At 45.2% G+C, this 23055-nt stretch overlaps 1 protein-coding gene across 2 annotated transcripts in view; it reads right to left on the bottom strand.

The window, feature by feature from the left end:
* Nucleotides 1–820, bottom strand: part of LOC133890754 (protein VASCULAR ASSOCIATED DEATH 1, chloroplastic-like) — a 30595-nt gene extending 29775 nt beyond the window's left edge. For both annotated transcript variants that reach the window (XM_062331281.1, XM_062331280.1), the window contains exons 1-2: nucleotides 359–820; nucleotides 200–262 (exon numbers count right to left, since the gene is read on the bottom strand). In XM_062331281.1, the coding sequence (XP_062187265.1) occupies nucleotides 200–262; nucleotides 359–532 (237 nt within the window). In that variant the 5' untranslated portion in view covers nucleotides 533–820. The remainder of the gene's footprint in view (nucleotides 1–199; nucleotides 263–358) is intronic.
* Between the last annotated feature and the right edge of the window lie 22235 nt (nucleotides 821–23055).

Genomic DNA, 23055 nt, shown 5'->3' with positions numbered 1-23055 from the left:
ATGATACGGTCTGTCCTAGAAAACGACCAGTGATCGGAAGTCAAAGCCCCCACGAAATCAAATCCTCTCAACCATGACATGAAAACTAAAAAATTCCCAGAACGAAACGACCACGACCCAAAGTCAACAACTAGATCGCACAGACAGACAAAGCAGCTAGGGATCAGTCGACCCCAGTCGCCCCCGCGCGTCCAATTACCTCGTCCGGCGGCAGGCGGAACAGAAGCCTGTACTCCTCGCTCCTGCTCGCGAGCAGCGGGCTCTGCACGATCAAAAACAACCGCGCCACGTCAGAAACCAAACGGCCCCCGGGGAGGGGTTGTTCCGGTGGTCGAATTCGCACGCAAGCGCTACCCACCGAGGCGTCCGAGGCGGAAAGCTGGTCCCCGGAGTGCGCAGAGGCCGGGGAGGAGGCCGCGGACGCGTCGACGTCGGGCGGCGCCGACGCGAGGCGCCGCGGCGGGGAGGCCGGCGAGGGAGCGGTGGTGTCGGTGGGGATCGCCCTTGTCGGTGAGGCGACCGCGGACGCCATGCCGGGCGATATTGGGGTCAGAGTTCAGCCGCGTGGCGCCGGAGGAGGGGGCTCGCCGGCGACCGAGGGGAGGGAGAGGTGAGGGTGGTGGGAAGATTGAGAGAGAAGGGTAGGTGGAGTGGAGTGAGGGGAGAGGCACAGAGAGAGAGGGTTTGAATAATAGTAAAAGCGAGGGCGGCGTCGAGTGCGTGACGGTGACGTCTTTCGGTTCCGGCGATCTGGGCTCGATCGTGCTCCTCCTTCCTCTACGTGTGCAGTGGGTTCGGCCGTTCTAGACTTTCCAGAAGGAAATGGACGGAGGAGCAGTACAACTAATCAACTATAGTGGATTCGGTCTTTTTTTTTTTACAGAATTATCATGTTTCAATGGATTAGAACTATAGCTTTATTTTATTTGATATATTGTCTGTCTAATTGTTTGATCATACGTTTATCCTTTAATCTATGTTCAGTCATGAGTTTTTGTCTGACAAACATCGTGAAATTGTTAATATCACTATTATAAAATAAATATTGTTCACTTATGAATTAGTTTTTTCGTCGTTAGATCTTCATCCAACGCTTATTATTTTTGAGTGAAACATATATTTATTTTCACTCGATTAAAAATTAGCAACTCGCTTTTTTAGTATAACTATCTTGAGTTTACCATAAAAATAGAGTTATCTTGAGTTTAGTCATTACGCAGAAAACAGGAATTTTTTACTGGTTAATGCATGAATTGAATCTTATTATGTGAAGTTTCTGCATTTCAAACACGTGTTAATATCGAGGTTGCTAATTGGAATGAGCCAATCGTTACAATTTGTCAAGCTATAGCTCAGGCCAGGCATCTCATCCGAACATTTCACTAGAGAAGTGAGGTCCAAACCCTATCGGCAAGATTTCTCCGAGGAAACTTTGAGTCGAAGGTAACCTCTCGATATTCACCATTTGCCAAGGGGTCCAGGGCAACTTGCGAGGTGTTATATGGTAGACCCAATTTCCAACCGTCATGAACCATTCTATCATCCACTCAAGATCCTATAAAATACCCCGCATAGCTTACAGTTTGTACTCATATCCATAGTATTATGATTTTGCCTAGCAAGGTAACCGATGTGCTCTCTTTTCTCCTTGTAAATAATATGTTATTTTTTCACAATAAAGAAATGATAAAATAAGATTGCTCTGGATCCAAATCTAAACAACCCTAATTCGTCTTCAACTGTTTGATTGGAGGACAAGGTTGAATAAAATATAATCATTTATAGTTTATTGGATAGTGCAATCAAATTTTTTGTTTGTTAGTATGGATAGGGTGATTCAATTCTTGTTTGGTTTAACGGATATAATATGGATGGAGTTGGCTAGAAAATTTTGGATTTGCTTGTCATATATTTAGTTTTTAATTAAAATACAATTATACAAAAATTTATTTTATTAATTTAATTGCAATTAATATAACAATACAATCATATCGTAAATCAGGTTAACGGTTTATTATACACGCTCGTTCTCAAATACCATATCCAGCTGTCTTTTTTTAAAAGTAAATATTAGTACGTATACCACACACATGCTCAACACACGCACACACGTGTACGCTTACCGACTGATCCTCATTAAACGTGCACACCTGTGCATACTCTAACTACCCAAAAAAATTCCGATGAGGCACATAGTCTAGCTCAGGGCTCAAACTAGCCACGCGGTCTTGTCATTGCGCTACACGCACGTCCTCAATACCATCTCCAACTGACTTGCGTTGCATCCGTGCTCTGTATGAAAACACCAGACCGCCATTTATAATTAGCAGATATTAGTTAGCCACACAATGATTGAGAGGGGTGAGACGGATCACCCACACCGGCACGCCACGACACGAGACGGCGACCTTGGCTTGGGCTCGGCGTCGAGGCGGGGCAACACGAGCCGTGCTGGTTTGGCCAGGGAGAGTCCGACGGGAGGGATGGCCCGGGGGGCGACAGCTACACGGGCCCGGTGGCGTCGGTGGCAGTGCACCGGCACGTCGGCGCCTCCGCCTCCCGCGCGATCGCGACGTACGGCTTCACGCGATGCCGCGAACGTGTCGTGCGGGATCGCTCGGGTCCGCCGAGAGTGCCGGCCCTGCTAAAGGTGCACCGGATTTTGCTTTCTTGTCCTTGCCTGAGAGCATGTGTGACAGAATTTCTGGAATTTAAGGGGCTCGATCTCGATCGATTTGGACGGTCAGATTGTTGAGGGGGAACTTTGGTGCTTAATTCCAGACATTTGTGCATAAGTTTTGAAGTAGATCCGACTACCTGAGCGACAACTTTAACGATCAGATTTGATTGTCAGACTTTGCCCTCGAGTAGTCTAGCCTACTCAGGCTTATTTGGATCATGCATTTTGTGTAAACCAGAATTGTTCAAACTGGTTTTTGTCTGATTTTACAAAGATCATGTTTGTATTCTCTAACTGACTCGAGGACAAAGAAAACTCATTTTCTCGTACACCCGAATTCCGTGCATTAGTAAAAAAACGACTTAACGTGGTTTTTTTTAAAGAAAAACTCGCAGATGCACATTGCTCGTTCGGTGCGAAAACCTGGCCTAGTATTCCTCAATCGAAGTGTAGATAAATAATCGTTTTATATTTTCTCATCCAAACAAAATAGTGTATAATTGCATAGTAATAGACTAACAAGTTAAAAATGGTTTTCCTAAAAATCCTATTAAAACATGTTTTATCAAAACTAATTTATACTATACGAGATCCAAACAACTTAAGCTATCTAAATGGACCATACCTACTAAGCTGGTCCGACACCTGCCACTATAGGCATGACATGTGATGACGGGTAGAGACATGACAGCATGGGCACAGCATGGCCAGGCATGACCTGGCGTAGCACACTATTGGCCCAACGAGGCATGGCCGACTTGTCACCCCATTGGCCCAGCTAGACACGTTGAGGCATGGCCAGCTCGGCACGCCTGGCCTAGCGCCTAGCCGTTGGCGTGTGGGGTAGGTCCGGCTGGGCACGGGCTGGCACGCGAGGGTACACCCGGATTAATGGGTTGAATAGGCTACGCCCAGCCCGTTTAACCCATTAACCTTTTTTTTAATTTTTTAGCTATTTTCTGATCGTCTGGGCTCTAAAAACTTTTTTTTTGCAAAAATCACTATTTTTCACCTATAAATATAGGATCACTATGTCCTTCTATTCCACACCAGCAACAATATTTGCTCTCTTGTTTCCTCCTCTTATCCTTGTCTCAAAATTCTTGAGAATTTACGATAATTTGACAAAATTAGTTTGAATTGTTGCAAAAAAGTGAGAGAAATTTCAACACCGTCATCCTACTGTCTTGACAAAATCTTGGTATTTTTTGCATCATTTTTCTTTCTTGTTTCTTCCATTCTTTGTTTCATTATTTGGTTATTTCTAACTCTGAATATTTGAATTTTTATAGTGATATTCGACATTGATCATAGTTGTCGGTGATAATGATCATGATAATACGTCCATCGATCATGATGTTTTCTTCAAAGACTCTTAGGGACTACGACTCCTTTGATAGTAGTGCTGCAGGTAAAGAAGGACCCGATGGTAAACCTCCAGTTAGTTCATATGTAGCAGCACATCCATCGTCGGGTTATACAAGTGCACACACGTCAGCAAGCACCTGCTCTAAAAGATGAAGAGCCACTACTTCTGAAGTTTGGCAAGGTTTCGAAAGGATCTACGTAAAGGAAGACAGGGTAAGTATCAGATATGCTAGGTGTTATATTTGCAAACATGAATTATCTGCAAAGTTCTCAGTGGAACGAGACACTTGATGATGCACGCTAGAACTTACAAGCGAAAGAGTGGAGCAGCCATGAAGTAGACGATACTGTAGTACAACCCCAACGACTCTAATCGTCATTAGGAGTATGACTCTGCCAATGTTAGAAAAAAGTTATGGCGCTTTATTGCAATAGTAGATCTACCACTCAACATCGATGAGTCTGCCGTATTTGAAAATTATATTAAGCAATCTCATAATCCTAGGTTCACATATGTTTCTAGATAGATAACCACTAGGGATATGGTGAAATACTACAATGTGTGTCGTAGCAAGCTTAAAAAAATATTGAAAATATGTACATTTTCAATTGTTTTAACCTCGGACATATGGGCAGGTGTAACATCCCAAATTTTCAAAACCAAGAAAATTAAAAACTCTTTAAAGAAAATAAAAGAGTCTTGCAAAAATTAAATTAAATTCCTAAGTGTGTATGTGTGTCATTGTGTATATACACATATATGTGAGTATGTGTGCTATATGTATACATACATAATACATTGAGGGATATTTTCTTACAAGGGAATATTTATAGATATATATTTGTTTGATTGCTTGATTGATTGATTGATTTTGTGAGCTAATATATAAGTATATACGCAATATGTATATACATGTGCATATACATGAGAGAAAATAGAATAGAAATAGAAAAGTCTTTTGAGTTATTAGGCCGAAGCCCGTCTTTTTCCCCTCTTTTCTCTCTGTTTCGGCCCAAGCTCAACTCTCCCCTCTTCCTTCTCTTTCCACGGGCCGCCCTATCCCCTCTCTTTCTTAGCCCGCTAGCCTGCCCTTTTTCATTTCTCCTTTACCATCCCTCTCTTCCCCCTCCTTTCCATCTAGGCCCTAAGCCAGCCTGAGCCGTGTGCCTGCTCTCTGGGCTACGTACGTGCGTCACCCTCTGAAAGGATCGAATGGCCCAAGAAAGTGGGGTGAATTGAGCAATTAAAAACTTCTACCGAAATCTAGAACAAATAGCAATCTTAGCCTAGATTGAAAAGAAATACGACTACACTAACAAGCTAGAAGAAGGCAACAAAACAAGCAAGCAAAGACACTAAGAAAATGCAGAGAAGAAAGTTTGCAAGAATATAAATGCTCAAATTAAATTGCGAAATAGTAAAGAGATGGACAAGAGAACACCGGATTTTTTCCTGGTGTATCAAGGAGTTGTCACTCCCCCCTAGTCCTCGTTGGAGCATCCACCAATAATATTGCTCCCCTTTGAGTCACCAAGACTCAAGTGTTCTCTCATGATTGCCACTTCTCCATCTCCGAATTGGCGGGTATTAAACCAAGTACATATCTCTTCTCGGAGCTCCCACAAGAACTCCAAGAGCTCACCGAGACACCTCCAATCACCAAAGACCGGCTAGGTATTGCCAACCACCAAGAGTAACAAGACAATAGCTTCATTTGACCAGGATCAAGCCTAGACTACAGCTAGATGCACACTTGCTACTCTCCAAGCACTAATGATGTCCTTAATCTTCAATTAGGAACTTGGAAATCAACTCAAATGCTCTCTCTTACTACTTGATGACACACACAGTGTATGAACTCCTCTGGGTCGCTTGTGTGCCAAATGAAACCAAGTGGAGATGTATTTATAGGCTAGAGATCCAAATTATAGCCGTTATCTAACCACCCACATTTTTTGTTATCACCGAATGGTCCGGTGAGTATATCCTTACTCACACCGGACAATCCGGTGAGTACAATTTTTATACCCAATTGCCAGCTGTCACTAGCCGTTACTGCTGAAAATTAGTCCGATGATAAGATCATGTGTCCAATACACCGACACCGGACCATCCGGTCAGTTGAACCAATCCAATCTTCACTTTGCAAGCCTCTCTATTGAAAATGGTCCGGTGCTCATACATATCCATCACCGGACAATCCGGTGAGTAGTCCACTTCATACTACCCGAAGAAATCTCTCTGTAGAAATTAGTCTGGTGATATCAACATTCAATCACCGGATAATCCGGTAAGTACAAATTTCTTTGGTCACCAGAAAAGCTTCCCTGCAAGAATTAGTCCAATGAGTACATCTTCCCATCACCGGATAATCCGGTGAGTTCAAGTTCATTTTTTTTCCCGAAAACTTCTCTTCTGCTGAAATTAGTCAGGTGCATTAAACACACGGTCACTGGACCATCCGGTGTAACATTTCTGGAAATTTTGCACACGTGTCAACTAAAAAATTATCCGGTGATACCCTGGCCATGATCATCGGAGCATCCGGTGAACATAAAAGTGATTTTCTGACTTGTGCAAATAATGCTCCGGTGAGGCCAATAACACAACCACCGGATCATCCGGTGAGGCAAGTTTTTCAGAGCTCATCCAATTCAAACTTTCCTTGAGCTCTAACTTCTCAACATCTCAACCACGGATTTTTATGAGCTACCTAGTGCTAGAATTTTACAAGTGTGCATCAAACTAAGTCTAGACTCAACTAAATTAAGCTACTACTCTTAGCCCCTCTTTATAGTACGTCAAAAGATTAAGAAAGGAAACCTATATTACTCTAAGTGTCCTTTATCTCCTTTGTGACACTTAGAATTAGAATATCCTTAATCTTGATGCACATGTCCTTTAATCGACCAGATTATCGCTTTAGAGACCAAGAGTACCCAAATATCATTGTATATTAAACTTTTGATTCTCTTCAGAACAAATTATTAGTCACAATGATACGATTTTCATTAATCACCAAAACACTTACCAGTTACCTAGGGGCCTAGATACTGCTACACCCTCCCTCTCTCAGTCTCTAACAACCGGGGCCCTTAGGTCATCCCCAACCTCACGCCGTTCCCCATCAGCCCGAGCGAGAACCGGTTATGAAGTCGGGCCAAATCCAGGGAGATTACGCAAGGGGGGATCTTCTAGAAGGTCGCAACTGAGCAGGAACAACGACCAGAGGTTTACGAGCACTGGACCATGCACTTCGACGAATCATTCACGTTGAAGGGAGAGGGGGCTGGAGTGGTCCTGACTTCACCGACCGGCGACATCCTCAAATACATAGTTCAATTGTGTTTTCCAGCCACTAACAATGTTGCAGAGTACGAGGGCCTCTTGTTCGGAATGCGAGGGGCCTCCGCACTTGGGATAAAGCATCTACTAGCGACAGGGGACTCGCTACTGGTCATGAACCAAGTGTAAAAGGATTTTTATGCTTTGATCTAACAAGGACGGCATACCTCGTTAAAGTGAGAAGATTGGAGGGGCGTCTTATCAGTTTCGAGGTCAAGCATGTCTCTCACAAGGACAACCTACCAGGCGATGAGCTGGTACATCTAGCTTCTTCTCGCAAACCTATTTTGGTCAGAGTCGTTGAAGAAAGACTCACACGACATCCACTGCGGTCTCAGGCCAAGGTGAAGGGGATGCTCCGCTTGAAAATGAAGCAACATGGGCAACACCTTTTGAGGCAATGCCTCCTTTGGTGCAATTGACCTCGTGTGGCCGTCATATGGTCGCTCTACTCGATTCGGTATGACCTGGATGGATCAGATCTTGGACTATCTTCAGAATCAATCAATCTCTAATGATTATATGTCAGCTGAAAGGTCACGCGGCAAACCCGCAGATACTCCATGGTACAGGGACACCTTTACCGCAAGGAAAGAAATGGCCTTTTATTGAAATACATCACTCAGGAAGAGGGAGCACAATTCTCTCTTATATCTATGGAGGCATATGAGGTATCCACGCTTCATACTGCACTCTAGTCGGAAAAGTTTGCGAGCTGGTGAAACGGTGTGAGTTATGTCAGTACCATGACCGATATACGAACCTACCAGCCCAAGAACTACAAACCATAACACTCTCTTGGCCTTTCGCTGTCTAGGGACTTGATATTGTGGGACCATTCCCTAAAGCCCCACACAATTTTGAATTCCTGTTCATGGCAGTCGATAAATTCACTAAGTGGATCAAAACTGAGCTCATCAAGAAAATCATTATCGCAGCAGCGATCAAGTTCATACGGGGGCTGGTAGTACGGTTTGGCAGTCCAAACAGCATAATAACGGACAAAGAGACTCAGTTTGCCATTAGTGCTTTCTGGAACTAATGCGAAGAGATCAAGACCAAGGTTTGCTTTGCGTCGGTGGTGCACCCCTAAAGCAATGGACAGGTTGAAAGGGCAAATGGGATCATACTGCAAGGAATCAAACCCCAGGTCTTCAATCGGATTAAGAGCTATTCAAAATGTTGGATGGATGAGCTCCCCACAATACTCTAGTCATTGTGAATGACCCCCTATAGGGCTATAGTCGGAACTCCTTTTTTCCTGGTCTTTGGGGAAGAAGTAATGCTCCCCTCAGAAATCGCCCTTTGGTCTCCCCGAGTAACCAGCTACTCGAACGACAACCAGGTGGCGCGACAAGAGGATGACATAAACCTGATCAAAGAGTTCCACGATCGTGCTCTAATTTGAGCATCCTGATATTAGCAAAGCCTTAGACGCTATCACAACCATAAGGTGCGGGAAGGGACACTGGTCGTAGGTGACCTCGTTCTTAGGCAAATCCAAAATAAGGCAGACCGGAATAAGTTCTCCCCCAAGTGGGAGTGGCCCTACAAGGTGGTCGATATTACCCAACTCGGTGCAGTCAAGTTAGCCATGGACGACGGCCATGAATTGCACAACTCCTGGAACATAGCCCAGTTGTGCAAGTTCTATGTCTAGGGTTACTCAAAGACAAGCCTATTTTTCTGTTTTGAAGGATCTTCTGGACGAGCGTGGAAAATGGCTTGAAAGTTTTTTCGATACAAAAACTAGACTCTCTGTTTTGCAGGATCTTCCAGACGAGCGTGGAACATGGCTTGAAAGTTTTTTCGATACAAAAACAAGACTAAGAACAGTCTCCCACCAGCTTGTAAGTTTTCCGATTCAAAGGCTTGACTGTCTGGTCGGTAGCTTTTTTGCCGACCAGGTGGTCGGGGGCTAGAGTAGTTTAGTTTATATAGTCTTCTTTTTTTCCTATTTTCCGTGCTGCTAGTTACTTTGCATGTTCAATCATGTGGTGGGTACCTAACCATTTGAGTGGAGATTCCGGCCGCTAGTTACTTTGCCTATTCGGAGTAGTTTTGTTTATGTAGTTACTTTGCCGGTTCGGTCATGTGGTGGGTACCAAACCATCTGAGTGGAGATTTAAGTTTCCACTCGCACAGTTTTGAGGATATGGGCGGCTTGGGGGTAACAACCTCGAAGCCACAAGCACTAACTCAGGTTGAGAGCTGATCACAACTGAATGGCTTGTCGTGCCAAGGGTTGTCCTAGGGGCCATGAACCTAACTAGCGAGCGGTACGGAAAGCTTTGGTCTCCCCTAAATGTAACGAGCACTCAAAATCTACTTGCTACATGAACACAACGAAAGTTTACATAAAAGCAGGTTCTTGCTTTATAAATAACTGCTCGGGTAATGCCCGTTGGATGTTTCTAACTGGTTTACTCATTATCCCTAGGATCCAAATATGTCCTTTTGTGGGTCAAACTGGATAGACCAAAATAGAGACTGAGCTGCAAAAAAATGATCCTGTAAGGTCGTGAAGCTCCTCTGTGGTCTTCTGGATGCTGACGAAGCCTTTAGAGATCGTCGGGACAAAGTCCAGGTCAGGGAAGTGCTCACTAACACAAGCAAAGGCAATGCAGGTGCCGTGGATGGTGGATGTAAACAAGTGGTCGCTAATGTTCCCGCGTAGCCTTTGCTCGAGCGCACCCACCTCCTCAGAGGCCGCCAAGAACCAGTCGACATAACCAGTTATGGTGTCTCCGAGAGTGGGGTGGATTTGAATGCTGGTGGGCCAGAGCAGTGAGTCGAAGGCGGTAAAGGCCTGATTGAGACCATCATAGAAACGAGACCGCTACTGGGCGTCCTCTCTCATCACCTGCTCTAAGTCTCTCTTCACCACCAACAGCTCCTCCTGACAAGCTGGTCACAGAAACATGTCACAAACTATGCAAGAGTTAACTAGTCGAGTTTTACTTGGCTAGCCGGGAACTACATCTGGCTTAAGGGTGGCATGGCCAACACATCTCGAAGATCGCTTTGCAAGATCTCTCGTTCGGCCACAAACCTAAGCTCGCACTCAGCCACTGCTTCCAGGCTGCACTGGTCGACGACGTTATCAATAGGCGTGGTTAGGGGTTCAGAGCAAGCAGGAGGGGTGGTCAATTCTAGGACTCTACGACCATAGCAGCAACACAAGCTTATCAGAGAAATTAAAAGCTTAATTCATACATAATATAATCCTAAATTACAGTTCGAGGTTTACTCTTCTTCTACGACCTCCTCGATGGTCTCCACCTGGAAGATAGACCCTACGAAATTCACTGATCCTTGACACTCTGCCTCCAACCTCTCCATGGTAGGGGGACCGACGAGCATGACCCCCTCTCGGACAATCTTGAGGTAGAAGCTGGGGTCGCAACAGTAGTAGCACTTGAGAACGTACGCTGCCACACCTTTCTTCGCTGTCATCATGTCCTCTGAGGCCCTCACTGCCAGGATGCTTGGGAGCTGGACAAACTTCTCCATCAGGACATCGATGGCATAGGCCTAGTCCAGAGTGGCCCTGTCGTCCTTCAAGTCGGCAGCATCTAGCTCGACGCTCCTCAGGGGTCACCGGATTGCCTTAAAGACTTCCTCAAGAATACCACGAGTCTTTCGCTCATCCTCTTTGAGCTAAGAATGTTCAGCAGTGAACACGACATTTTCCTGTTGAAGCTTCATATTTTCCCACTGAAGTAAGCGCATTGCCTCCTTCTCTTCGGGTACCAGCCTCTCTAGCTCGGTGCACCTGCTGTCCTCCGCCTACTTCTCGACGATCAGTCTTCGGATAGAGGCGGGAGGGATGTTGACCAAGGAAAGCAGGTCAAAGGATAGAGTAGGCTCTATGACTGGCTCCGTAGACGCAGAGGTCACGTCCAGTGCTCCCGATGTTAGAGCCCCTGAAGGCCAGGGGGCTGGAGCATCTTGCTAAGGCACCGAAGGAGGAGTTATTTTTGGGGCTTGTGGTGGGGTTGAGGACCTACAGCAACAACAGATCACAGAGTTAAAAAAGTAAAGAAAACTTCCAAAGCATTTGCACCTCACCAGGAAACTTACCGCATGCGTAGAGGGGTGAGCACGAGCCTCGTCCTCGTAAAGTCACCGGTGACCAGTGTCCCACGAGCATGTTTGGACGTTTTCGTGGAAGCTAAGTCCTCTGTCGCTCTCTTCCCCACTAGTGTAGGGCCTTGGCCAACAACAGCTTGATTGCCCCCGGCCTGGTCGGAGTGAGTTTGGTCAGTGCGGGTATGGTCGGTGCAGGCCTAGTTAAGGCGACGCTGGTCAGATTGAGTCTAGTCAATGCGGACTTGGTCGAGCAGGTCTGATCGGTGCTAGGCTGGTCGGAGTGAGTCTGAGTAGGGTAGGGTATATCAACCCTTGTCGTCTGGCACCGCTCACAGGGTCTCCACCAGTGGTCGATATCTGACTTTGAGCAGCTTAATCGTCATAGCAACTAGACTGACCGCTGATCGGAGCAATGCTGGGCGATGGAGGAGTTAGGAAGGCACATGATTTGATTTCCCAGATGACCCTCATGACCTCATCGATCACCGGATGCAGGACGTCAACCTCGGGAGGACCCTGCAGCGATGCAAACTATGACACCCTCACCCAGGACAAGCCTTGGAGGTGAAAATTTTGAGAAAATGCTAAATATACCAGTCTGATCCGATCTCTCTTCGACAAAGGGAGATCACTCAATGAAGGGGCACCGCGCGGAGGGCCATTCCTGGGGGCCGTTGCCATTAGGAATTTGACCCGCGAGTCAATGGCCTCATCAGGAAGATCTGGACAATAATGATACTTAAGATGTCACGCAATCGGTAACAAGAAAAAAGGAAACGGTGGTGGAGTTACTTGTGGAACTCTCTCGGATGTCATCGTCACCTCCGGTGTACTAGGATGCCTGATGCGCTCTCCTCCGCAAGGGGTACAACTGGGGCTTGATGAAATCACGAACAACGTCTAATCTCATCAACCCAGCCTCTCCAAGTTGTTCGATCCGTTTGGCTAGGGTCATCAACTCTGAAGTTGTCGCAAGGGTGTTCCCCCAGTTCTCGGTCACCTATGTCGGTTTGCTAGGCACATGGATGTTGTCCAAGAGTCCTCTGTCGCAAGGTAGAACCAATCCTCCCTCTAGCCCGACCACGATGACTTAAGGCCAATCTCAAGATAGGAGCTCGTGACGCCATCGTGGAGATGAAACCCACAGCTTCTGGTGGTTGGTCTGATCTATAACCTAGCCATGAAGAAAAACCTAAAGAGATCGAGGCATGGCTCGACCACGATAAAATTCTCGCACATGTGGGCAAAGACGCTCAGCATGATAATAGAATTAGGGTTGAGGTGAAGGTGGCAGATCTCGTAGAAGGAAATGGCGGTGATGAAGAATTTAGAGAAGGGGCATGAGGCCGGCTAATAAAAAGGAAATAAACATCACAATCTCCCCCTGATGGGGGCTTGGCATGCTCTCGCCAGCATGGTACCCTGAGGACAGGCGGCAAGAGAGCATGTGGTTTTCTCCCATTTGCTTAATCCTCGCCGATGTGCGGCACCATTGTAGGTGCAAGAACGGGGATAGAGGACAAGGGCTCTAAGCGCAAAGGATTAGAGGCTATGGGATGTGGCGAAAGGATTCATGGGGAACCTTTGGCTTTCAAATTTATAAGGCCGGTGCGATATCCCAACCGTCGCAGAGTTCAACTGGTTTAAAATTCGAAATGATGCGCGTGAGGAACCGAAATTCCCTCGTGTTTAGCGGCAATTCATGTTTCTCTCTCCCACGATTCTCTCTGACTTGCACTTTTCTCTCTAGATGTTTAAACCTTCACTCAGGATAGGGTTCCCTGAGTCGACCACAAAAGCGAGATGCATCGACGACCACTCCCTAGGTAAACTTATGTTCACGCGGGGCCCAAGTGATTCAACTAGGCTTGGCCAAAGCCAAATGGTGTTTAGCAACCTCAGAACTGTATGGTGAACCACTCAGTCTACCCTATCCACAATGGAGCTTAGGGGCTACTATCGATGTAAAAAATAAGAGAGTCTCCTATCAGGAGGACCCACACCGGCGGATGCCAGCTGGAGGTTGATATTTTCATAACCATGCCTCCCCCCGCACGACTAGGCGGGGCTCGCGCGACCAGTCCCCTGGTCGCAGATGGAAACCCCATGACCAGCCCTTGCTAGTCGCGGGGCAAGTACTCACTTAACCAATCTTTTCGCATTTAATGTCATCTACTCATATTTTCTCCTTCCCCAAGCACACTTTCGGCAAGCAAGGGCATGGGCTGGTGCAGAGATGGTGTGAAACGTCCCATAGCATTTAATGCTATGGGATGGCCTGGCAGGCAAGCGTGATGGCCTGACAGGTGAGTGTGATGGGCTTGTAGCGGGCGTGACAATGTTTGGTAGATGGGACAGGGCGTGCAGGATGACCAAGGCGGGTCGGGTGTGCCCACCCCCTGTAATGATGACCTAGGAGTAGTTGTTTTTATCATGTATAGGGCAACCATAGTTTTTGGCACAATCTACTTGTATGTACACAGTACGCCTCGCCTCCTGCTACATAAAGTGGGGAGGATCAGGCTTGTAAGAGGAGACTCTGGATAAGTTCATCCAACTCATAACAAAATACACATGACGTATGGCTATTATCCTGAGTGAGGTCTAAACCTAGATAAATTATGGTGTTCTTGAGTTTCTTTGACACATAGACACACCCACAGTCATCGAAAATGTTGATCATGCCCCCATATCAGGGATTAACCCTCGATAATACTCTCATGGAAGGAGTTATGTTAGAGCAAAATCATAGAAGCTACGAGTGCTCAATATGCTAATTGAAGCTTCTATTAATTATTTGAACATATTAATTACTTCGAATAAAAAAGTGTCAATTATAAACTTGTAGATCTTATTGAGAGCTACAATTTTCATAGAAAGATCGTCTTCATCCTACTCCGTATAAAAAGTTACAAGCTCCGGAAGATATGGTCGGATAGTCTTCAGATATATCTGAAATTATTCTCGAATATATGATATTCGATGGATACCTGGCTCCATATATCCGAATATGATATCTGATACAATTATTCGAGATTTGATCCGATATCCGAGATTTCTTTCAGAAATCCGAGATCCGATTAGTATCTCAAACAGTTCGGGCGATTGGGTGGGCGGAAAAAATCCAACCCCTTTTCACCCCTAACTGTTGGAGCGTAACTTTGATGGAGTCGCCCGGGAGCCCAAAGTTTTTTGCGTATGTCTAAGTCTGATGTATTGTACATCAGACATTATCTGAAATCTAATCTAGATAGAATTGGAGATTGTGGTAGATACATGCTGAGTAGTTACTGATCTATCTAGATGAAGCTAATGTGCCCATAGATAACAAGGACTTCAAATTACTTGATTATTGGAAGGTGAATGCTCATAGGTTTCTTGTTGTGTCCAAGATGGCAAAAAAATCTTGACTAGACTAGTTAGCAGTGTATCATCAGAGTCAACTTTTAGTACTAGAGGTAGAATTCTTGATGATTATCATAGTTCTTTGTGTCCGGACATGATTCAGGCATTAGTGTGTGGGTCGAGATGGATACGAGGTTTTGAGAATGACATGATTCCACCAATGTATGTGGTATGCTTTCCTCTATTTACATCTGCCCTCTTTTCAAATTATTTTTTGTTAATGCCATATATATCTTACTCATTTTGCATTGTCATTTTAGGAGGAGATGATGACGACGACGTTGAGTTGGTGAAATTCGCAGAATGTATGGTGCCAAGCAACTAGTTGGAACTTTATATGTAATGCTCTTGTGTTGTTATGAAGGTAACATGTTGATTCCATGCTGTACCACTGCATGCTACTGTATCAGTTTATATATGCAAACATGACGTTTGGCTACTTTATTTCAATTGCTAGGACTATGGTGAAGAATATGAGGGCCTTAACATAGTACAAGAGTATGTCAATTCTCACTAGCTATAGATTGTTTCAGTACCTGTAATTTCATGTTCTACATTTTGGATTTGCGTTTACATATATGCATGGTTTTGGGTTTGTTAGGAGATTACAACAATTTTTAAGGAGAGACAAGGAGATATGAGCAATTTGGACATTTGAATTTTATTTATGGTGTTGTCATATGATTTTAATGCAAATCATCAAGAGTTGAGATTTTGCTTACTTGTTGGTTACTATCTCATTTGATGGTTTGGTTCATATTGATGCCTGTTGATTATATGTTTTTCATACTCGGTTGTGGTTGCGTGAAATGCCTGTTTTATGTGACACATGTCAAGAATGTGTGTGGTGCAATTTGGTTCTGTGTTTCATTTGATTTGGTCAATCTGTTGTACACCTTATGGGGTGTGACTTTCCACCTTCCTAGTATGCTTATATTTGGAGTACGAAAAGTTAAATGCATAGTTTTGCAAATTTGATTACAGTTTACATGAAACTATATTGCAAAAGCAAGTATGAAAACGCTTTTGTGCTACGTAGCAATCAAGTTTATCTGATGAGTGTTCATGGGACCATTTGTCAAGAATTTTTTTTGACAAACGTCTCATGGGGAAATTACTCCAAGTTGGAACCATTTGGATATGCATTATGATTTCTAGGACACCACTTGGTCGCAACTTGAAGCAATGCTCCAACATTTCATTTATCTGATCAATGTCCACCAAGTTAAGGTTACAGTCTACTTGCACCATGAATTGAGGCTAGCAACTTGATGAAATCGGCTAGCTCGTGAGCTGGACCGAGCTGAGATGAGCCTGCCTTTTAGCTCGTTACTCAAATGAGCTGAGCTGAGCCAGCTGAGCCGAGCCGAGCTGGACCGAGTCGAGTCGAGGCAAGCCAGATCGAGCCAGCTCGATATCCACCCCTACTTAGAATAAAAGAGGATGACTATCATATTTCTTGGCTTCCTTTTATCATTTGTCAAGAAGGCCCTAGCTCGAGGATTCGAACCATCCTACTCATCCCCTTGTTTGTATGACACGACATGATGCAACAGAGATGTGATACCGCGTCAACACTTGCTGGTGCTGGAGACTAGGAGTGTGTTTGATTGTTTGTATGTGTTTTTATAGAGTTGTAGTGTATATTCTGGATGAGTAGAAGTAGGCTGAGTGTATGTAGTGACTTTGAAAATAAGAGTGTTTGGTTGTCTGCATGGGTGGATGCAATGACTCTGTATCTAAGACTCACAAGTGGGCATGTTGCAGCACTGTAGCAGATGCAACGCATCCACCGGGCTAGGCTCTAGAGAGAAGCTCGATTCAGGCGTGTCCACCGGGCCAAGCTCTAACCTTATAATTACATCCGCAGATGCAAGGAGTAACAGCGCATGCAGACAACCAAATGACCTTTTCTGCGGGAATATACGCATGGGCAGAATCAGACAACCAAACACACCCTAGGAGAAGGGTGCATGAGAGAGAGGATTGGGTGAGTGAGGATGAGCATCTACTTGGTGGCGATGAAGCCTAGGGGGAAGTGGGAAAAGGATATATAGGAGATTTGTTTCCATCGCAAGATGGAAAAATGATGTGAGGGGGAAACCCTATCAACCCCATGTCCGTGAGAATGCGACATGACATGTTTACTAGCTTTTATGTAGTTATGTTTTTCTAAGAAAATAAGTGGTTTGAATGTACCTAAGAAATTTAAAGGGCCATAAAAATAATCAATTGTGTTGTGTTGTCCTGAGGCCCCCGCGTCGCTCTAGATGGGTGGCTCGGGTGGCACCGAAACCCTAGCGCTGCCGCCCCCTCCAACCAGCCCTCTCACCTCGCCACTGCCCGAGCGCGTTGTCGGAAGCCCGCATGGCCACAAGGACGGCAATGGTGAGGCTTCCCTCGCTCCCCCTTCTCTCTTGTTTTCTTGTTCGGTTATCATTGTAAGGTCGTTGTCAGCCGTGATGCAACATTGGGCGGCTTGATCTGCACACATGAGGGCTAGATCTGTGCGCAGACTATCGGATCCACATGCCTCTGATGTGATCCGGGCGTGTTTGGCCGCCTGAGGCCACTCTGTTGTGGAGCTGTGGTGGCAGCTGCGGTGTGGCTACGTGTCATGGCTAGGCCCGGTGGCATTCGATGCTTGTGGTGGTGGCGCTTGGCGGTCCTAGTGGCCACTTCTTTGCTCCAGCTAGGCCCGTTGGCTGGTGGCGGTTGGATCCGTGTAGTGGCAGTGTCTGGTGGTTACTCCTCATGCCGACTACTAGCGCTGCTATTGGTGTTCAGTGTGCCGGTGAGCCTTCTTGGTCAAGCAGTTCGGCAATGACAATGCCAAGGTTTAGTTTAGCAAGGAGCCCAACAACCTCGTTCTGATGCTGTCGCCGAGATGTGGTTTGGTTGTTGGTGGTGTACTACTTTTGTTGATGGGCTGTTGGTGATCGCCATCGGCATTCTGTTGTTGCTGGCCACTGATCTGCTATTGGCGTGCCCTATCCTGTCCTATCGCTGATGATGTGGTGCTGCTGTTGATGATGTGCTGTTGTTTTTGTTATGCTGCTAGTGATCGCCATTGATGTTCTATTGTTGCCCTCCTACTATTGCCTGTTGTTGTGCCCACCGTCGATCTGCTGCAGTTGTGCTCCTGCTGTTGGTGATGTAGTACGGGTGGTGGCTAGGCATAGTACGCGTGGTGGTGCGGTGGCACTGTCGGTTCTGTGGTCGCCAGTGCCATCCTGCTACTGGTGTGTTTGTGCTCTTCGTGACGGCTACTGCCGCTCACTGCCATTGTCTATTGGTGCTCATCATCATTCTCCTGCTGGCACCGGGTGCTGCTTGGTTACTGTTTGCCTTGTCGTTGTTGCTGTCTCGGTGTTTTTGCGATGGCTACTGACTGTCAAGACTCCTCCCCTTTGCCGATCTGTCTTCTTCTCCCAGATTCGGCACATGAGGAGCTCTGTGGCTTGTGGTGGCACAGCGGGCGATGCACGTGGCAACGACAGTGTGGCTCGATTGCGCAATGGATGGGGTTTTGGGGCTCTGGGTAAAAGGCTTGCCTGGCTTTCTGCCAGTGTTGACGACTGCGACGCCATTGGCGTCACTTTCCTCCCTTGAAGCATCGTCATGGTGCCTCTCCCCTACTCAGAGGGTTTTCTGGGTGAAAACTGTCAGACTCGTCCAAATTACACCTGACTTAATCAACAATTAAGTCATTAAGACGGAAGTAATTCCGGTAGTCCCGATATATGCTCAACAAAATCTAAGACCACAATATATACCGTTTCAATATAGTTTCATCATAAGATATGAACAAAGTATAAAAGTTTTAACTTTTATTACAGACCTTGCTCCATGTTCTAGTTTCTACTTAGATCAGAGGTTTCATAACGCATCAGAAAGATATTAATAAAAGATAAGATCAGTGGCACCATTGCCCATAAGGCATCATCGGGACTAACACAGACATTTGATCTCTACTCCTAGCCATCTCCAGTACCAGTGGGATAAAAGTAACTGTAAACCAGTTCTTCATTATCTGCATCAACTTAAGGGCAGCACTTTGAGTACGAAAGTATTCGCAAGACTTACATAATATGGGTATATACTATCCCGACTCCAAGGATAATGCATCGAGTTGAGTAGCAAGGAAATGGCCACAAAGTTAAGCTGACTCAACGGAAAAGCAATTTAACCAATATACTGGTATGAACAACTAGCATTGACTGACAATAAACATAATAGTCAATAAAGTAAATTTGTTTAACTCAAATAGGTACTAGCACATGCTTCTCCCAAAAGCCCATATACTTTCCATTTCTCAAACTGAACGAAACTCTACGATGTTGCCTAATGGACATAAGTATGCTTACAACCGAGAGTGTGGTAATTCGAATTATTCTTACACCTTGCAGGGGTACATCTTTACCCACATAACTCGGGTCTATCCTCTTGACCCCGAGACAACCTTTCTTATACCCGGAACTACCCACTTGCCCTTGCCCTTATGGCATCGTGGTTACCGTGAGCGTGTCCTGGACACCTCCGGCTCCCTGTCACCTTGCATCTCCTCGTACTTTTCTACGCGTCATGCAAGGCAAGCATCAGCCCGACATACGATAATCGGCTAATCTTACCATTAGATCGACATGTGAAAGTACGGAAAGTGTTTAAGTCAAATAATACCACGGACGGTGCTTAAACGATGCAAGCGGTCAATAACACCTAGGTCTCCTCTCCTGAATTGCCCCTAGCACCCACTCACATCTCGTATAAATTTTTCCAACTCATCAACTCAGCATATCATTTCTTTGTAACTGTAGTTGTTTTCTGTAGCTCGTGAACAACGATGACATCCATCGCTCAACTTTTACCCATGTCCTATACAAGGCTAAGTAATTACCATATCACTTTTAAGTTGGACCATGTCATAGAAATACCCAGGTTATAAGGATCAGGATTAACAACTTCATCCAGGTAGTTACGATGCAACAAATAGGTTCTACCCGATTCCCGACATCGACTTCTTATCACATGCATCTATGACATATAGCAAGATCTAAAATGTTGACCAATTAATCACCAAAATATAGGAGATATATGATATATACTTGCCTGGTGCTTCCCTGATGTTTCCTGTGCAGCACTCACAAAACTCAGCAAGTTCATTCTCAGGTTCAATCACACCGAAGCGTCAGGTTCTAAATAAAAGAATGATGCATCGCAATGAGTATGAATGATACGTGATGAGAGATGCTCCACAGTGTATGATCAAAGTGGAGATGCAATGCATCATGGCACAAGTGTTAAAGACTCAAGATTTTCTTAATTTGGATTCCTGTTCAACATTTGATGATTTTCTAGATTAAGTAAGCTTAAAACAAAGCTTAAACCTAATTAAGAGCTTAATTATACTTAACATGAGAGTGATTATTTTTAATGAACATGGCATAATTTCATAAGATTAACAAAATTGGCTTCACCAATTGTGGACCTACCAATAATTACTTATGAATTATTTAAGCTTAAACATATTTTAGTATTTAAATTAATTTCTAGTACACATTTCATGCCTGCTAATATTTTTAGCATGTAGAGCATGATTATAAAAGGCTAACAAAATTGGTTTCATAATTTTTGGAAAAATATTCATTTTTCTATGCATTTTACAAGTGTTCAGCCGATTTAATAGTACAACAATAAATAAATTTTGTATTTTCTGATTTAATCTGAATATTGAAAGGCCAAAAACCCTTTTGCACCGGGGGACTCTAGCCACTGAGATGACAGGGAGCTCGGGCGTTTGACTCGAGTCAAAATCGACCCAAACTGTGGCTGCACAGTGTCGTGGCTGGCCGGTGGCACCGGTCGAGCTCGTCGGCAACGAATGGCGGCGAAACTCGGCAAGCAGAGAGCAGCAACAGCCATAAAGCAAGCACGCGGTCCCGTTTGAGGTACAAGTGGTTGACGGGGATCACCAAAAGGCGGCCAGCAGCGGTGAACGATGGCGGCCTTACTGCGGTGGTGGTGTGCGGGCGAGGACAGGGCGGAGCAGTGCGAGCTTCGATCGAACGATGGCATGGTGGGCTATGGCGTGCTATGGGGAAACTCCTAGGGCAAGCGTCAATCGGTGGGCTTGGCCGGAGCATGGCTGACGACGAGCTCATGGGGGCGGCAGTGCTCGGTCATCGAGGACAACTGCGTCGGCGTCGGGCAAAAGAGAAACGGATGTGAGCGAAAGCAAGTAAAGGGCATGGGGAAGCTCATCAAGCGCGGAGTTGGTCGAGGAAAGCGTTGTAGCGGCGGGTCAACGGCGGATGGCGGAGGGATGCGTCGGAGAAGAAGACAATGGTGCGAGCTCCAATCCGGCGGGGAGGTGACGGTGCTGCCGCGAGGAGAGCTCAGGGACGTGTCTTCAAGCTGCTTGGAGGTGGAGAAGGCATGGGGACGACATAGCTCCGACGGATTTTGAGCTCGACTGTGGTGCTGCTATGTGCTATGCCGCGTGAGCGAATGAAGCAGAGAGAGGGCAGGGGATAAGGGCGCACTGAACCCACGCGAAGCTCAGAGGCGTGCCTCAACGGCTGACGACATGGCTTGGTCGTGGAAGTCAACAAAACCGGCGGCCGCCCTCTCAAAGCTGCTAAGGTGAGAGAGGAGGGAGAGGATGACAATGGGGCCGTGATGAACAGTGACCAACAGAAAGAAAAATATCCCTCCTTTACTTAATCCAAAAACATGTCTTCCCATGCTCCAAATTTTATGGGACAAATTTTTCGTGCAACTATAATTCATGTGCAGCAAATTTTAACTTGTTTGACTAAAAAAGACTGAGCCAATTTCAAATTAAAATTCCTTAAAATTGCAACATTTCCCAACTTGCTGTGATTTCTATGCCTTCAAAACAATTCCTAAAAATTAGGGAAAATCTTTAATATTCTTTAACTGGTATGGAATAATTTCTAAAATTATTTCCATACGTATGTTACACAGTGATTTTGTGAGTTCCTTTACAAAGCATCACTTAAAATTAATTTTAATAATTCATGTTTAATTGTCAATTGTATTAATTACTTGCTCAAAACTTCAATTATGATGCTAGCTCATGAATGCTTAATTGCTTAATTAAGGATTTTGGGCTATCACAAAAACCCATTGTCCAAAATTCTGGACGGGCAACAACGGCGTCTTTGATGTCACATTCTTCGTGGAGGTGTTGTCTTGGAGATCCTTCCGCGTGTTTGGGCGGTCGACGACTTGGGCCCGATATTTGGTCATCTCGCTTTGTGCTCGGATGGTCGGTTGACGCACTTGGAAGGGGCGTGCTGCGTGGAGTCAGAGCTGCTACGTGGACGAGGTCCGACGGAGCTCGAAACGATGACACGAGGCATGGCGTTTCCTAGTAGCATCCCGTGGTGGTTATGAATGCTAGCGTGACGATGGCGAGGCAATTGCGCTGAGAGCGAGCTTGGCAACGATGATATGCGGTGGGATTTTCCTGAGTTATGGTTGTATGGTGGGTGAGACATTTAATTGTCTTTGTCGCCTTGTGTCGTCCTATTATTTTGGGATTTTTGTCAATTTTTTCTCTAATTAATTGGCCAGTTATTTGGTTTTTGATCTGGTTTCTCGCATAAACTGGATCAAGTTTCTTCTTCTATTAATATATATGGTTATCTCCAGCAGATACTCTAAAAATCCATCTCTATAACACTATTATATCATGCTTTAACATTATTATAGTATCCCTATTTTTTCTATCTCCAGCAACTACTTTATTTGCTACCTTACATTACTCTGCTTCTCCTCTCAAACCCTCACATACACTTATGAATAGTGATACAAGCTTCTCTTTTCATCCGTAAATTTACCGATCACTGCTGTCTATTGATGTGACCCTGTAGCACGGGAAAAGCGACGAAGCCAATTCCACTGGAGACGAGAACAGGAAAAGCAACGAAGCTAATTCCACTGGAGACGATGCGGGCAACATCTATAGGTAAAAGAATAGTTGAATAGGAATATAGCCGGTTTTACCATCTCCGCGGGTGACGCCCTTACACATCAAGCTTATATAAATAAGAGATTCTACTATTTACCACTGAGTAGGTTAACTGTTCTATATGATATGTCATTAGTGTATTAATGACATGTGATTTTATGTTATTGA

Source organism: Phragmites australis, chromosome 14 (genome assembly GCF_958298935.1).
Source record: "Phragmites australis chromosome 14, lpPhrAust1.1, whole genome shotgun sequence".
Lineage (NCBI taxonomy): Eukaryota > Viridiplantae > Streptophyta > Magnoliopsida > Poales > Poaceae > Phragmites > Phragmites australis.
The sequence above is the reverse complement of the archived record's forward strand: the minus strand, read 5'-3'. Positions and strand labels throughout refer to the sequence as shown.